The sequence below is a fragment of the Drosophila guanche genome, unplaced genomic scaffold (assembly GCF_900245975.1).
Source record: "Drosophila guanche unplaced genomic scaffold, DGUA_6, whole genome shotgun sequence".
In the NCBI taxonomy this organism is placed as follows: domain Eukaryota; kingdom Metazoa; phylum Arthropoda; class Insecta; order Diptera; family Drosophilidae; genus Drosophila; species Drosophila guanche.
Genome location: NW_022995744.1, coordinates 9,573,536 through 9,588,736, shown reverse-complemented (window position 1 = coordinate 9,588,736; position 15,201 = coordinate 9,573,536). Strand labels below are relative to the sequence as shown.

Sequence of the window (15,201 nt, the reverse complement as noted above, 5' to 3'; positions counted from 1 at the left end):
CAGTCCTCTTCCTCTTCAACAACGACAACAACCACCACATCTTCCGATGATGGATCAGTAGTGTCCGTGCCTGCTGTCGAAGCCAGCGAGTCCAGCAGCACCGTTGAGGGTGGAGACTCGAATCAGTCCTCTTCCTCTTCAACAACGACAACAACCACCACATCTTCCGATGATGGATCAGTAGTGTCCGTGCCTGCTGTCGAAGCCAGCGAGTCCAGCAGCACCGTTGAGGGTGGAGACTCGAATCAGTCCTCTTCCTCTTCAACAACGACAACAACCACCACATCTTCCGATGATGGATCAGTAGTGTCCGTGCCTGCTGTCGAAGCCAGCGAGTCCAGCAGCACCGTTGAGGGTGGAGACTCGAATCAGTCCTCTTCCTCTTCAACAACGACAACAACCACCACATCTTCCGATGATGGATCAGTAGTGTCCGTGCCTGCTGTCGAAGCCAGCGAGTCCAGCAGCACCGTTGAGGGTGGAGACTCGAATCAGTCCTCTTCCTCAACGACAACAACCACCACATCTTCCGATGATGGATCAGTAGTGTCCGTGCCTGCTGTCGAAGCCAGCGAGTCCAGCAGCACCGTTGAGGGTGGAGACTCGAATCAGTCCTCTTCCTCTTCAACAACGACAACAACCACCACATCTTCCGATGATGGATCAGTAGTGTCCGTGCCTGCTGTCGAAGCCAGCGAGTCCAGCAGCACCGTTGAGGGTGGAGACTCGAATCAGTCCTCTTCCTCTTCAACAACGACAACAACCACCACAACTTCCGATGATGGATCAGTAGTGTCCGTGCCTGCAGTCGAAGCCAGCGAGTCCAGCAGCACCGTTGAGGGTGGAGACTCGAATCAGTCCTCTTCCTCTTCAACAACGACAACAACCACCACAACTTCCGATGAAGGAACCGTAGCTTCCGATCCCATTGTCGAGGCCAGCGAGTCCAGCAGCACCGTTGAGGGTGGAGACTCGAATCAGTCCTCTTCAACAACAACAACAACTTCCACAACATCCAACGATGGAACCGTAGTGTCTGAGCCTGCTGTCGAAGCCAGCGAGTCCAGCAGCACCGTTGAGGGTGGAGACTCGAATCAGTCCTCTTCCTCTTCAACAACGACAACAACCACCACAACTTCCGATGATGGAACCGTAGCTTCCGATCCCATTGTCGATGCCAGCGAGTCCAGCAGCACCGTTGAGGGTGGAGACTCGAATCAGTCCTCTTCCTCTTCAACAACGACAACAACCACCACAACTTCCGATGATGGAACCGTAGCTTCCGATCCCATTGTCGATGCCAGCGAGTCCAGCAGCACCGTTGAGGGTGGAGACTCGAATCAGTCCTCTTCCTCTTCAACAACGACAACAACCACCACAACTTCCGATGATGGAACCGTAGCTTCCGATCCCATTGTCGATGCCAGCGAGTCCAGCAGCACCGTTGAGGGTGGAGACTGGAATCGACCCGCTNCAGTAGTGTCTGAGCCTGCTGTCGAAGCCAGCGAGTCCAGCAGCACCGTTGAGGGTGGAGACTCGAATCAGTCCTCTTCCTCTTCAACAACGACAACAACCACCACAACTTCCGATGAAGGAACCGTAGCTTCCGATCCCATTGTCGAGGCCAGCGAGTCCAGCAGCACCGTTGAGGGTGGAGACTCGAATCAGTCCTCTTCCTCTTCAACAACGACAACAACCACCACATCTTCCGATGATGGATCAGTAGTGTCCGTGCCTGCTGTCGAAGCCAGCGAGTCCAGCAGCACCGTTGAGGGTGGAGACTCGAATCAGTCCTCTTCAACAACAACAACAACTTCCACAACATCCAACGATGGAACCGTAGTGTCTGAGCCTGCTGTCGAAACCGCTGAGTCCAGCGGCAACGTTGAGGGTGGAGACTCGAATCAGTCCTCTTCCTCTTCAACAACGACAACAACCACCACAACTTCCGATGATGGATCAGTAGTGTTCGTGCCTGCTGTCGAAGCCAGCGAGTCCAGCACCACCGTTGAGGGTGGAGACTCGAATCAGTCCTCTTCCTCTTCAACAACGACAACAACCACCACTTCGAACGACGGACAGGATAAGTCAAACTCCTCGTCTGACCCTGTTGTCAATGGTAACACAAGCAACAGCGGTGGTAGCTCAAGTAGCTCTTCCACCACAACAACAGTCACGACATCTTCCGATAGAAATACTCAGACAAGCTCCTCGTCGAAGCCTGTTGTCAAAGTCATCAAATCAAGCACCACTAAGGGTAGCGGAGGCTCGAAAAAATCTTCGACAACTAAAACAACCGTCACAACAACAACAATCAATGGTAAACCTGTTGTAGATGCCAGTGAGGGAAGCACTGTTGTTAATGGTGGAAAATCCAGCTCATCGTCTAGCAAAACAACAAAGACATACACTTCAAAGTACTCGAAGATCCCTAAGAAGAACCGAAAGTCAAGCTCAACCACCAGCAAAACTACAAAGACTTATTCCTCAGGTTCCTCAAGTGTTCCCGAGATACTCGAAGAGTCTGCGTCTAGCGGAAGTGCAGCCACATCATCGTCGGCTGCTCCAAAATCGAATAGAAAGACAAGCAGAACTACAACTACCTATACAACGAATTCCTTGAAGGTACCCAAGCCCCGAAGATCCTACACCTGGTCAACTTCAGCCAACAAAATATTGAATGGTGGTCAGACTTATGAGCTTCCAATTTCAGGATCAATGACCGGCAGGTCCGGTTCAGGTGCACGAAACTCTTGGTCCAAGCGCTCCACAACTCAGATCACTCAGAACCAACCAACAATCGTTGATGCTTCGTCTTCAATAGATGGCGGATCCAACCCATGGTCTAAACTCGTCAAAAAGGTGACGCCAGGCTCACTGCCGGAAGATGAAACCTACGGCAGGGGCATTGGATCTCGCGGCTCAAATGCTTGGTCTCAGCGTTCACGTTTCTCTGGCGATAGCTCTGACGTAACAGGCGCCGCCAACTACCGTTCCAGGTATGGCCGAGGCCGCAGCGGTCTGAATGGAGCTCAAGGCTCTCGAACATGGACTGAAACCTCATCAGACGCAAATGAGAACGACACCGAAAACGCCGATGATGCTGTAGCATCTGAAGATAACTCCGAAGACGCGACGAATGTGCAGGAGTCGGGTTCCGGCGATGAAACCACAGACCAAGCTGGCGCACAGCAGGCCACCGGACAGTACCCCGGACAATATTGGTGGGGCAACAGGCGTTGGGTTGGAGCACGTCCTAACTGGAGGTACGGCTGGCGTCCTTATGGAAGCGGTTGGGGTGGATGGAATAATCGTTATCAAAAGTCGTGGACCGCATAAAGAGAGCTTAACTTTAGGCACCGCACGGCTACAGACTTTCAATTAAATGATTGACTTTAACGATTGTCAAATATATATGCATTCGAATATTAACTTATTGAGTTTTTATTAGTGTTTGGGGAGATATGTTTGGAACTATCTAGTTTAAACGATGGGGAGCTGCCTTGTGGGAGCAACATCCCAGATGTTGCCTCAAAACCCTCAACACTTCTGCAGCCATGGAGCAGCCAGAATGATTTTTTTGATTTGCTTTACAGCTTTATTCTGTTTCTTTCTTGGTCGGTGATTATCATGTTCATGTTTTCCTTATTATTTGAATATTTTTTCTTATTGATTTACAGAGTAACTAAAGGCCAGCACAAAATCGCGCTAACAGTTCGTAAAGAAATACAAATTCAGAGGACAAAATAAAGGCACATTTGTTGTCTTATATATTTACATGCCTCCCATTTATAACAATCAAATTTTACCCAAATATAAAAGCAAAGCCATTTGATTCGAATTTTAGAAAAAAAACTCATTTAATGTTAGCTATTTCTGCGTGAACTCCACTTGGAATAACGTCTAGAAGAAAAAGTAAAACTTCTTGCCATCGCTGCTAGTATTTCGAATTAATTGAATCAAATCAATCCATTGGATTTTTGATAGCTTCGCTGGTTGCAGCGGCATCGGCTCCTCCGTAGTGGTTGCAGATGCGGTGGCCGTGGCAGATGCGATCGCCATCGCCAGCAGAGCGAAAATAAAGAGAATAGCAACCTGCTTCATTTTACTTTGGAATGCAGACTAAAAGCAAATCAGCATTTTTGGGTGTTAAATATGTTTTTTTTGCATAAAGTATTGTATGTTCTATAGCCACAAATATTTGAACAACTGTTTTGGGCGTCAATCACTAAAACCTGATTCGAGATTCGGGGCGTCACTCACGCAAAGCAAGCACTGGAAATCTACAGCAAAATCCGAATTGTTGATTGGAAATTTGAATTAAATGGGAAGGAGCCTCAAAGCGGAAACAGAAATAAAAACGTTTTTTCCAAAGAAATTCCAATATTAAATCGGTATGTGGCGCACTCTATCGGAGTTATTGGCATACTAACAAAATCCCATTTCTCGCACAAAAATACCAAGATATTTTGGCATTTTTGTGTGCGTTTTACCCTTTTCTTACCCAACGCCTCAATGATAATATACCTTATTTAATAAACAATTCAATTAATGCTCCTATCTTGTAGAGAATTGATTAGTCAATCGGGTAAAAGCATATCTTAAGTGCTCTGGGTCCTAGATGGCTAGTAATGCTAAGCAGAAAATCAAAATTGAGGAATGCGATTTACAGTGTGTATTTATAAGCGAAATAGAAGTATGCAATTTTAATATTTGTAACACAGCTCACCTGAAGGGTACCGCAGACCTCTGTGTATTGTTAGCACATACAATCAGCATTATTTTCCGCGGTTTAACTCATGTTTTTAAATTGTTTGTGTCGAGCGCGGGCAGGTGTGCTTTTCATCCTCGTTTTCTCCACCGAATATATACGGTATATTCTGAAAATGAGAAAGTATACTAATGGTCAGATGGTATTTATTGATAATCCGCGGTCACACTGGTTATATGATAAATAACATCTTAAATTCCATGAAACGAAACGAACACACTCGATGATATTGTAAAATTTAAACAAAAAAAACTCTTGTAAACGGTAAGGTATTCCGTCAATTGTTTCAAGAGCTGTTCAGACACGACAAAGCAAAGGGTGAGGCGAGCCACAGCAAACACAGCACATAGACACAAACGCGCACACATACGCGAGCGCACGAACACACACAGACAGGCGAATATGAAAATCTGGAAAATTTGATTATTTTATAGTTCAAACAGTTGACGTTATGTGGCCTTTGAAATATATTTCAGAAACATAAAAGGAAACACAGGCAACCGGTGAAAGCGATTTTTATATACAAACATAAGCAAGCTTCAAAGAGAGAGAGAGCCCTGGCGGCCTTCCTTAACTACGACGACATCTTCGGACAAAGAACACAAGAGCAGCCGTGAAATACGCACTTAATAAACGAAAGAGGCACTGCTCGAGGGCTCAAGCTACACGCCGCAGCGTCATTTATGCCCTAGAGAAGCCTCGCATCGTGCACTTGTCTTGCAATTCTCGCATTTGCTGCATAACTTGCTCTGCCACACCACCAACAAAGACGAAAATAGAGCAAGGGGTAAGGGAAACTGCAGCAGAGCCATGACGATCAAGCCAGTAAGCGCACCCAGCGCGAAACGCGTGGCTGGCAACGTCGTGGATGCGGACAACAAGGAGGCGCACGCAACCGGACAGGTGGTGGTCGAGCAGTCGGTGGTTAATCAAACGCACCGCAATGTCGTCATCGATGGCCACGGGCAGGTAAGAGCACGGCCCAACCACCCCAACTCTGCTCCAATTTAAGTAAATTTTCTGTGTTTTTTGCAGAGTCCTCAGCGACGCGGGGAGGTCTACGACGAGTTGGCACGCACTCACCGCTGCAGCCCACACAAGAGGTGAGTAGGTGATGGATTTTCAGCGCACATTCCTTTGGCTGGGTGGCACCTGCATTGTAGGGTGCAACCCCTGCCTGCCACATGATTTCTAGGGCGTTATACAGGAGAGCCAGCAGCATACACCAAGGGAAATTTGTACTTATTTTGGGCTAAGGCAAATGCTGGGCTCTAAATGGACTTGCCTGGTGATAGCTTCATTAATTTGTATCCATTTTCTTTTGTTTTTAAAGCAGCACACGCTCGAAGCGTCGCGACCATCACGACAGTCATGCGCATCATCACAAGCGCGACCGCTTGGAGCGCGAGAAACTCATCCATCCGGCCGTGGTGCCCGGCAGCGTGCCTGGCGTGGCTGGCAGCAAGTGCAGCAGTCCACCCCTGCCTACATCGTCTGGCAGCAGCAGCCCTTCGGCAGTGGGTCGCACATCGCCGGAACATCTGGGCATGGGCTGTGCCAATGTGCCAACAACGCTGGGACAAATACCGCCAACCACTGTGGCTGCTAATCTAACCAAGATTGCGGAGGATACCTTTTCCGGTTACAACAGCGGCGACGAGCATCTGCAGCCAAAGGAGCGCAAGATACCAGTCGAGGAGTGGCAGCGACGCGATGTGGAGTTTGCCAAGTGCATGGAAGAGAACGGCTACGAACTGAGGCCCGTCGAGGAGGACGGTGCCTGCCTCTTTCGTTCCATCTCGCTGCAGATCTTCGGCGATGAGGGCATGCACGATGTCATACGCCAGCACACCATGGACTACATTGTAATGATGGCAGCACGCTGCTCTTTTAGCTGCTGTCTAATTGTTATCTGTTTCCCCATTGCAGCACGAGAATCGTGAGTACTTTGGGCAATTTGTCACCGAGGACATCAGCAGCTACATCCAACGCAAGCGCGCACGCGATGCTCACGGCAATCACATTGAGATCCAGGCCATATCCGAGATCTATAGTCGCACCGTCGAGGTCTACTGCTATCAGGCTAGTAAGTTGCTCAACAGCCACAGCGGGGTGTTGCCTTTTTCTACAAATATTTCTCACATTTCAGCACCAATAAATATCTTCAATTCGGAGCAATCGCAGGCTGGTTATCCTCCGCTTCGCTTATCGTATCAGCGTGGCTCTCACTATAATGCCATTTTGGATCCTTACAACGCCAGCGTTGGCGTGGGCCTGGGCTTGGCTGGCTACAAGCCCCAGGTGCAAACCAAAGAGGCTTTGCGTCTCAGTGAGCAGCTGGAGATCGAGCAGGTGAGTCGTCCTGCTAACATCCAATGAACCGATGTTAAGTGCCAACATTCCACCTGCAGACAATGTTTGAGGACAAGCTAAAGACCACAGACTGGGAGGCCACCAATGAGGCCATTGAGGAGCAAATTGCACGCGAGTCCTACCTACAGTGGTGTCGCGACAATATGCAACGCTCGCGCAGCAGCAACACAGCCGGCGGTTCGGCCACATCCTCGACAGTTACCTCGGCTGAGGCACTCACCGACTCGGACGCCTCGCCCTCCAAGTACTCGTGCGGCGGCAGCAGCGGCAGCGGTGGCATTGCGGCTGCAACTTTGGCCAGCGTCAGCGGTGCTGCTGGCACATCCTCAATGTTTTCGATGTCACCCAAAACGCTTACACAATTCGGACACAAGCTGCCGCCAGATGTCGGCGATTTGGGCGGCTACGAGAGCGATGCTACAGACATGAGCAGCACCAGCTCGGTGGGGCACTGCGGCGGCAATGCCTCGCCCAGCACCGCAGCCGCACAGCGCTCGAGCAAAGCCTCCAAGTCACAGCGCCGCACAACGTTGCGCAAGAAGCGCCGCCACGAAACTCGCGAGGGAACGATGTCGGCCAAAAGGTGTGTAAAAGAAGATATTTCTGGTCGTTTTTGTGTGTAATATTTATCCATCTGCAGTGGCGAGGCTATTGAGGCTCCGCTACGCAAAAGTCCCAAGCGTGATGCTGTCCCATCTGCAGCACGTGCCATCACCCCAGAGGCTGAACAGCAGCCGTGCACATCGAAGCAGTCCTCGCACTCGCCGCAAAAGCGCGGTGATGCTCCAACGTCGAATATCTATCAGGAACTGCTCGAGGCTTCGCTTGCCAATGATGGTGAGTTCCGAAAAGAGATTTCTGTTCCGTCATAATCAAATCCTTCTTGCTGCGGCAGGGCGTAACGAGAGCGAAATGCTACAGCGGGCCATACAAATGTCGACAAGTGACTACATGGAGGACCAGAAGCGAAAGTATCTCTGTGGGCCATAAATGGAGCCACGTTCGTTCTTTGTACAGTGATTTAACAGTTCTTTTCGCAACGAAAACGAACACACAAGAAAAAACCTACCAAAAAACCAAAACACGCAGTAAAAAAATATCTACAATTCTGATTCGACGATCGATCGACACATAAATTAAACGTTGAGGATAGCGCGGGCAACACATACACTATACTAATATATGTATGTATATATTAGACATATATTTGGTAATCATTCATCAACGAATCTGCAGTTGAATCTGTACAGATGCACAAATTAAGCTTCGAGCCCGAACCCCTACCCTGTCTCCCGTTTTTCTAACACGAACGAGTGTGCGTCTCAATCCTGCCCCTCTCCTTTCCCACATATAATTAATGCCTAACTTGTAATTCATACATAAATCTATTATACATTTAAAAGCTAAGTTTAGTTTCGTGTATCGAACATAAACCTTAAAGCATGCAAAACATACGAAAAAAAGGAACAAAAAACAGACATACAGAATACACATTAATGCTAGTGTTTAAATTTACTTAATTGATTATAATAATATAAATAATAATAATAATAATAAATGGTGCATAATAATCATAAATGATGAGTACTCTAAAATAAAGTTAATAACCATAGAAAAACTGTTTAGCGGTGTCGGGGGGGAGAAACCTTTTGGGGGAATTACTTTGGCATCACTTTACTCCTAGGGAGAGGCGCTTGGAATATAGACAGACTCTCCATGTCCAACCATTAAAGTCGAGATGAACCATCTCTCTCGTCTTAAAGAACCTCATGGGAATATTTTTTAAATCCTTATAAAACCTCTTCCAATTAAGGAATGATCTCTAATGATTTTAAATCAGCCTTAAATTTCAGTTAACTCAATAAAATCTCACCAAATTATAAGCAAAACCCAGATATGTTATAGAATGAACAAATTACTATAAGTTTAAGATCAAATTATATTGTTTACTTCATTTTTACACTTGTTATTTTGGTTTCCTTTGTTCGGTGTAGCAAAAGTTAAACATACAATTCACAATATCTGATTCCGTACCCTAGATGCAAAGTGTAAACCTAAATTGCAATCGCTTAGCTTATATATAAATATATGTACATATACTCGGATATATAAATATACCTAAACGTATGCGCATTTGACATTTCGTGTGTGTTGTGTGGATACGATACAAGTTTCTATTTGTACAAAAATACATTTCACTAAAATACTTCGCTTACAAAACTATTATTCCTTTGCACAGTTTCGCTTAAAGTATGTTCTATGGAATGTTTGCTATTTTTTCTTTGGGGAGCAGACAAACGTCTGGGACCGACAACACTGCTAGATGACAGCTAGAGAGATTTCTATAACTCTGCCTATAAAGATCGATTTTGGAATGGCAAAAGCTGAAGAACAGATTGTGGGCATAGAGATTGGGATTTTGATTGGGTAAACCATTATGAGAGATTATTGAAACGAGTTCCTAACAGAATTGAATTCCGTATTCCTTTCGATTCTCTTTGGTTCTGAAACAAATTTTAGTCGCGTAGATTCGTAGACGGTCCCAACTGTCGTCGGGTGTGTGGGTTGTGTGTGTTTCTGTGTGGCTTACCTTTAAAATTGTACAACATTGGGAGCTGCCTTGGAGTGGTAGCTCCCGAGATATTTGCTAGCGAACCTGCTGATATCGTCAGTGAGTTCTATCCGATTTGCGGAGTCAATTAAATTGTGTGGACCGAGAGAGTTGCGTTTTTTGGGTCAGCCACCAGCAGCTGTGTTTGTGTCTGCTGGCGGCTGCCTGTGTGGCGGAATTGAATTTTGCTTAACTGACTTTACAAAAATCATTTGGCTAATTTAGCATTTGCTGCTGTTGCTGCTGCACCTGAGGTGCCTGCTGCTGTTGCTGCTGTTGCTGTTGCTGTTGCTGCTGTTGCTGGGTGATCACGATGTGGTGCTGCTGCTGCTGCTGCTGTTGTTGTTGTTGCTGCTGTTGCTGCTGCTGTTGCAACTGTTGCTGCTGGCTGGCCAGCTGATTGGCATGCTGCAGCGCGGCAGTGGTTGCCTCCGTCACCACTGGCTGGAGCATGCTGGTGCCGTTCTCGCGCCGCACATGGCTGTTCAGCTCGGCCTTGACACGGCGCGCTATGTGGCTGCGTGTGTGCTTGCGCAGGTGATCCTTGCGATAGAAGCCCTTGCCGCACTCCTGGCACTGGTGCCGCTTCTCGCCCGAGTGGATGACAAAGTGCAGACTCAGTTGCTCCTTGCGCTTGAAGGCTTTCAGGCAGACGGTGCAGATGTAGGGCCGCTCTGGATTGTGCGATTGCTTGTGGCGCGTGAGGTGATCCTTGCGCTTCAGCGACGCCTGGCACACATCGCACACGTAACGCTTCTCCAGGTTGTGCCCCACCAGATGCACCTCGAGCAGCTCCGGCTCCGGATAGGCCACATGACACTCGGGACACATGTACAGCGGGCTGCCGTCCAGCGCTGTGCCAAGTCGTATCTCGCCCGGACGCAGCTTGGGCTTGCGGTCCTTGTTTCGCTTTTTGCGTTTCTTTTTCTTGGTGCCGCTGCTGGTGGTGGCAACGACGCCTGTCGCCGTCGAAGTGGAAGCCACTGCCGCCTGCGTTTGCGCCTGTGCCTGCACCTGCAACGTCGCCTGCTGCTGCTGCATCGTCAGCTGATCCTGCTGAGGTATGCTAATGGTTGTGGTGCCAATGGTATTGATGCCTATGGCTGGTCCCGTTTGCACCTGCAGCACCTACAGAAGAGCCAACGGATTATGGATGGATGTATTATGCCTAAGCTCATGTCCACTCACCACATTCTGCTGGTTCTCCTTCTTGATCGTCTCCGCGGAGTACTTGAGGAAGTGATGCAGCGACAGGGGCAGCGTGTTGGCCGGAAGATGAGAGAGGTAATCGGCGACGGTGGTGCCCGGCGTAAGCGTTTGCCAGGAGGTGTTTTGGAGCACTAAAATTGGAGATGATTTGCATTAGATTGGACACAAAGATTGCCTTCGAGACTCACCTTGCTGCTGCAGAATGGCATTGCACAGATCCTGTGTGAGTTCCTGCGGCGCCGCAACCTGTTGCTGCTGCATCTGCTGTTGTTGTTGCTGCTGCTGCTGTGCCTGGCTGGAGGTGCCTGCCTGCAGCGCATCGGCGGACCCACTCGTTGCCGTCGCACTGGCATACGCCACTGTGGCATACTGCGGCTGCTGCTGTTGCTGTTGCTGCTGCGCTGTGGACACCAGATGCCCATTGTACTTGTCGCCCTGCATGCCCTCCTCCTGTCCGCTGCGAAACTTGCTGCTGACCGCGCCTGCGCCGCCACTCTGCCCCGCCGACATGGACGGCTGGCTGAAGTGCGTCATGCCCACTGTGGTGGCGGACTGTTGCTGCTGGTAGCGTGTGCTCCCGCCGCCGGCATCCTGCTGCTGCTGTTGCTGCGGATTATTGGTGGCCGTCACCGTCACATCAGCCACGGCGGCGGTTAGTGAGGAGACGAGGGGCGCCGTGCTGGTTGTGAACTGCGGCAGACCGGGGATATTGCCGGGAAAGTTGTTCCCAAAGGGTGTGAAGTTCATATTTCACTCGTTGCTCAGCTCTCTGCTGATCGCTCAGGGGGGTATACGTGGGAGATTGGATGTTTATGTCTTGGAAAACCGGGAAACTGCAAAGAGAAATTTGTTAGTAAAGATTGTGGCGAAGCGTTACTAGATTAAGGTGTGATTTGGGTACATATTTATTGCATATAGCAAGGGATCGTATAGGTCTCTGTACAACATTGAATCAGTTGAGAGGATTGCAGCAGAGAGTATTCTGGCAGCTTCCGAAATTATTAGCGATATTATACTCCACTGAAAGCTCTAAGAAAAATATGCAAAGATTTACTAATTCGATGGATATAATGACTGAGAATTATAGATATGGTATAAACGATTGATCTCCCTCCCAATAGAATATAAGATATGAATATTAATTTATTTTCTAAAGCATTCGCTAATAATACTATTATTTATCTAATTCAAAGATTTTTACTCTGAACGAATTCTCCTTCTCTCCCGAAATGGCAAACGACAGGAGTACCATTTAAGCTTAGCTGAAAATTCGCATGAAAAGTGAAAACAGCGCTGTTCACACACCCCCCACTGCCACACACACAGAGACGTCTAAACATGTGGCAGGACCAAGACCGTGAGAAGCGTCGCGACGATACAAAAAAAAAGAGCGCCAATCCTGCGCGCTACATCGGAAAGAGAAAAATGAGAGGGCCACAACAATGGACAAGGGGAAGGAGTGGATGGGAAGGGAATATTGATAGTTGGTGGAGGCAGCGGGTCAGAGGGCAGAGGGTTTAGGCGGAGGCACAGCCACAGCCATGACGAGTTAGTGTGTCGCTACATGAAGATTAGGTTAGGGCTGATCCGTGTTTGTTAATGTTTAACGAATTTGTGAATCGACTCAGATTAGAGGATACCGCGGAGCTCCTTTGGCATCCGCCTGTAGGGGAATCCTTGAAGTCGAATGTGTGAGTCAGGCAGCAGTCAATGAAATGGCTCCCCCGTATCGATTTTCTCCAAGTACGCAAATTAGTGCCGTGTTTAATTGAGTAACGGTACCCACACGCACTTACATACCGACACAGCTCCGTGCCGGAGCACGCCGCCGAAGTCATGTTTAAATAATTTTTCGGTAAGTTATTTGTGCCCCACAGAGGACTTTCACTTGGTAACGCGGCATTTTTCCCGTTTTCCATCTCCGAGATGGAGAACGCACGCGAACGAACCCGTGACACAATAAAGAGAGGTCCGTCCGTCCACCGACACACGGACAAAGGAAGAGCCGCAGCTGCAACCGCAGCTGCATCCGCAGTCGATGCAAACGTCGACCGCAGCCGATCGGCTGTCTGGCTGCTACGGCACAGCGAAACTGCAGCCAATTGCAGTGTTCCGTTATGGCAGTGCGGTGTTTTTTGTTTTCGCAGCATGTCGCCCCGTTCGCCCACAAAAACACACGCCCCTCAAGGGAATCCATGATTCAGTGTGGCTACGGCAGTGTGGTGGGGAGGCGCGGCAAAAAATATGTATTGGAGGAGCCGGCTGGATGCCACTACTATACACGTACCTCGTCTATGTGGCGCACACATGCACAGCACATGCACCATGCACGGACATGGACTCCCACTCCGTCTCTGGCTGCCGCATCCACGACTGGCCACCTATCGGCGTGTGGCGCAAGTTCACTACTGATGACCCGACCCGACCCGACGACATGCCCAGCCATGCCATGCCATGCCGTTTGTACGCTTCAAGTTATACTGCCCGGCCGCCCCCAGGGTAAGCCCACAAAAGCGCTCCTCGTGCACAGCACGAGACAGAACCTTCGGCACTTGCCATATGATTGTGTTAGTTTGTCTAACTTTGTTGACGAGGCTGTGTGTGAAAGAGAAAGAGTGAGGAGTGGGGGTTGGTGGGTGGGTGAGTGACAGAAACGAGAAGAGACAGCGAGAATAGCGCCAGAGAGAAAAAGAAAACAACTAGCGCGCTCTTTCATAGTACGAATCCAAGCTTTGCACATGCAAGGTAAGGTACCGTTCTCTCACTCTCTTTTGGTTGTACGCCAGGCAGCTGTCGCGACGGCAGCACACACAAACACAAACTTATTGTGAGAAAGCTTTTTGCAAGTGCCTCACCTTACATTGGTACATCTAGCTAATAACCGTTTTATTTGCAATTTGTTCTACCTGCGTCGACTTGCATACAAAAATGGATATGCATGGACATGCACGATCAGAGTAAAGAGAAGAGGTTTATAATGTACAGCAATATAAGAAGTGGCGTTTGGAAAGTGGCTTCACATATTCTTCGATAATCTTCTGAATATGCTTATCTTTCCCATGCATTGATTCATGCATTGCTGTTATATCAGTTATGGTACGGTTAAATTGTTCCAAACAACGCGTTCCCCGCAGTGACACCATGCGCTTTCTCTGTCTATTTCTGGCTTCATGCCTCTGCAGCGTGGTTGCTGCTCAGAGGGGTAACTACTGTGACTCAAGCTCGGATACAGTGAATGCTTTATCCATTGTCTTACTTTTCCCAGATGACCAATACGATGTTGTGGGTGTCTCCTGCGGACGCGACGAAGTCGTCAGCTGCATGCTTGTCCAGTGCACAGCAGGCAGCTTCTGTCCGGCGGCACAGTACTGCTACGATCCGAAATGCGTTTGCCGTCGGGGCTATCGGCGGGTGCGCGGTGCTTGTCAGCCCAAGCACAAGACCCATCAGCTGGCTAGCGATACCCGCAACGCGGCCTTGCTGCAAACACATTTCCGAGAGAATTTTCACTTTTAATTAAAAAAGTTAAGATTATATCTTGAAATATTTCCATCACTCCACACATGTAGCGCCAAAAGCATGACTCCACCATTTCCCCCATTAGTCCATGAAATGTGTGTGCCCTCCATTCACAGGACTCGCACTCGTGTAAGTGGGGGAGTCTCTGTATGTGTGTCTGCCCCTCAGATTTGCATTTGCCGGAGTACTCGAGCAGAACATCTGCGGCCTGGGGTCGGTGCTGGAGCAGGGGGCGGAGGCAGTAAGCACAGCTGCAACCAAAACAAAGATGCTGCACCCCTGACACTGACACTGAAAGCCGCACCCAAGGCCAATCAACGAAACCAGGCCACGCACACGAATTCCGGCACGGGCACGGCGTTGCATGGGTTGACTGCAATGGGGAGGATGACGCAGCGATGACGATACTCCCGGCCAAAGGCCTACCCACTGCAGGAGGCTGGCCACCCCACCCACACACCCATCCAGCGGCAGTCCAAGCAGAGGTAACTGCACTCTGGCCGAGCAAACACACACACACACACCGACACTTGGTCGGGAGAGGTGACGGCGGCAGTGCACTGCAGCTTTCCCGACTCTCCTCTCCCATGCGCATGTGGTGGTGGCCGGGTGCCACCTTGCCGGCATTCAGCCATTGCATCATCGTCGTCGTCGTCGTCGTCGTCGTCGTGGTCGTGGTCGTGGTCGAAACGAACATGCAGCAGCAAGTCACCCGCGC

General features: G+C 49.1%; 4 protein-coding genes across 6 annotated transcripts in view; 3 read left to right on the top strand and 1 right to left on the bottom strand.

The window, feature by feature from the left end:
* LOC117580554 (serine-rich adhesin for platelets) overlaps positions 1-3,339 on the top strand; it is a 5,779-nt gene extending 2,440 nt beyond the window's left edge. The window contains exons 3-5 of the mRNA XM_034267154.1: positions 4-813; positions 937-1,500; positions 1,624-3,339. Coding sequence (XP_034123045.1) covers positions 4-813; positions 937-1,500; positions 1,624-3,339 — 3,090 coding nt within the window. The remainder of the gene's footprint in view (positions 1-3; positions 814-936; positions 1,501-1,623) is intronic.
* A 1,595-nt stretch (positions 3,340-4,934) lies between these two features.
* Positions 4,935-8,607, top strand: LOC117579114 (OTU domain-containing protein 5-B). Of its 3 annotated transcripts, none has more exons than XM_034264841.1 (9): positions 4,935-5,035; positions 5,248-5,740; positions 5,807-5,874; positions 6,105-6,636; positions 6,701-6,857; positions 6,921-7,123; positions 7,183-7,727; positions 7,785-7,981; positions 8,040-8,607. In XM_034264841.1, exons 2-9 carry the CDS (start codon positions 5,582-5,584, stop codon positions 8,132-8,134), a joined length of 1,956 nt encoding a protein of 651 aa, XP_034120732.1. In that variant the 5' UTR covers positions 4,935-5,035; positions 5,248-5,581; the 3' UTR covers positions 8,135-8,607. The 3 variants fall into 3 exon arrangements, with proteins under 3 accessions (XP_034120732.1, XP_034120734.1, XP_034120733.1); XM_034264843.1 differs by having other exon boundaries at positions 4,936-5,035; positions 6,108-6,636; XM_034264842.1 differs by having other exon boundaries at positions 4,963-5,089.
* A 1,094-nt stretch (positions 8,608-9,701) lies between these two features.
* LOC117579115 (ras-interacting protein RIP3) lies at positions 9,702-11,797 on the bottom strand. Its single transcript, XM_034264844.1, has 3 exons — positions 11,153-11,797; positions 10,944-11,095; positions 9,702-10,883 (listed from the first exon to the last, which is right to left on the bottom strand). Exons 1-3 carry the CDS (start codon positions 11,709-11,711, stop codon positions 9,972-9,974), a joined length of 1,623 nt encoding a protein of 540 aa, XP_034120735.1. The 5' UTR covers positions 11,712-11,797; the 3' UTR covers positions 9,702-9,971.
* A 2,235-nt stretch (positions 11,798-14,032) lies between these two features.
* On the top strand, positions 14,033-14,480 carry LOC117580553. The gene is made up of 2 exons (XM_034267153.1): positions 14,033-14,166; positions 14,230-14,480. Exons 1-2 carry the CDS (start codon positions 14,058-14,060, stop codon positions 14,478-14,480), a joined length of 360 nt encoding a protein of 119 aa, XP_034123044.1. The 5' UTR covers positions 14,033-14,057.
* The last annotated feature ends 721 nt before the right edge of the window (positions 14,481-15,201 follow it).

Coding starts and splice junctions, on each gene's coding strand:
- LOC117579114 (XM_034264841.1), top strand. CDS start 5,582: ATGACGATCAAGCCAGTAAGCGCACCCAGCGCGAAACGCGTGGCTGGC. Junction 7,124..7,182: donor AGCAGCTGGAGATCGAGCAG/GTGAGTCGTCCT, acceptor TTCCACCTGCAG/ACAATGTTTGAGGACAAGCT. Junction 7,728..7,784: donor GGAACGATGTCGGCCAAAAG/GTGTGTAAAAGA, acceptor ATCCATCTGCAG/TGGCGAGGCTATTGAGGCTC.
- LOC117579115 (XM_034264844.1), bottom strand. CDS start 11,711: ATGAACTTCACACCCTTTGGGAACAACTTTCCCGGCAATATCCCCGGT. Junction 11,096..11,152: donor TGCCATTCTGCAGCAGCAAG/GTGAGTCTCGAA, acceptor CTCCAATTTTAG/TGCTCCAAAACACCTCCTGG. Junction 10,884..10,943: donor AGGAGAACCAGCAGAATGTG/GTGAGTGGACAT, acceptor GCTCTTCTGTAG/GTGCTGCAGGTGCAAACGGG.
- LOC117580553 (XM_034267153.1), top strand. CDS start 14,058: ATGGTACGGTTAAATTGTTCCAAACAACGCGTTCCCCGCAGTGACACC. Junction 14,167..14,229: donor CGTGGTTGCTGCTCAGAGGG/GTAACTACTGTG, acceptor TACTTTTCCCAG/ATGACCAATACGATGTTGTG.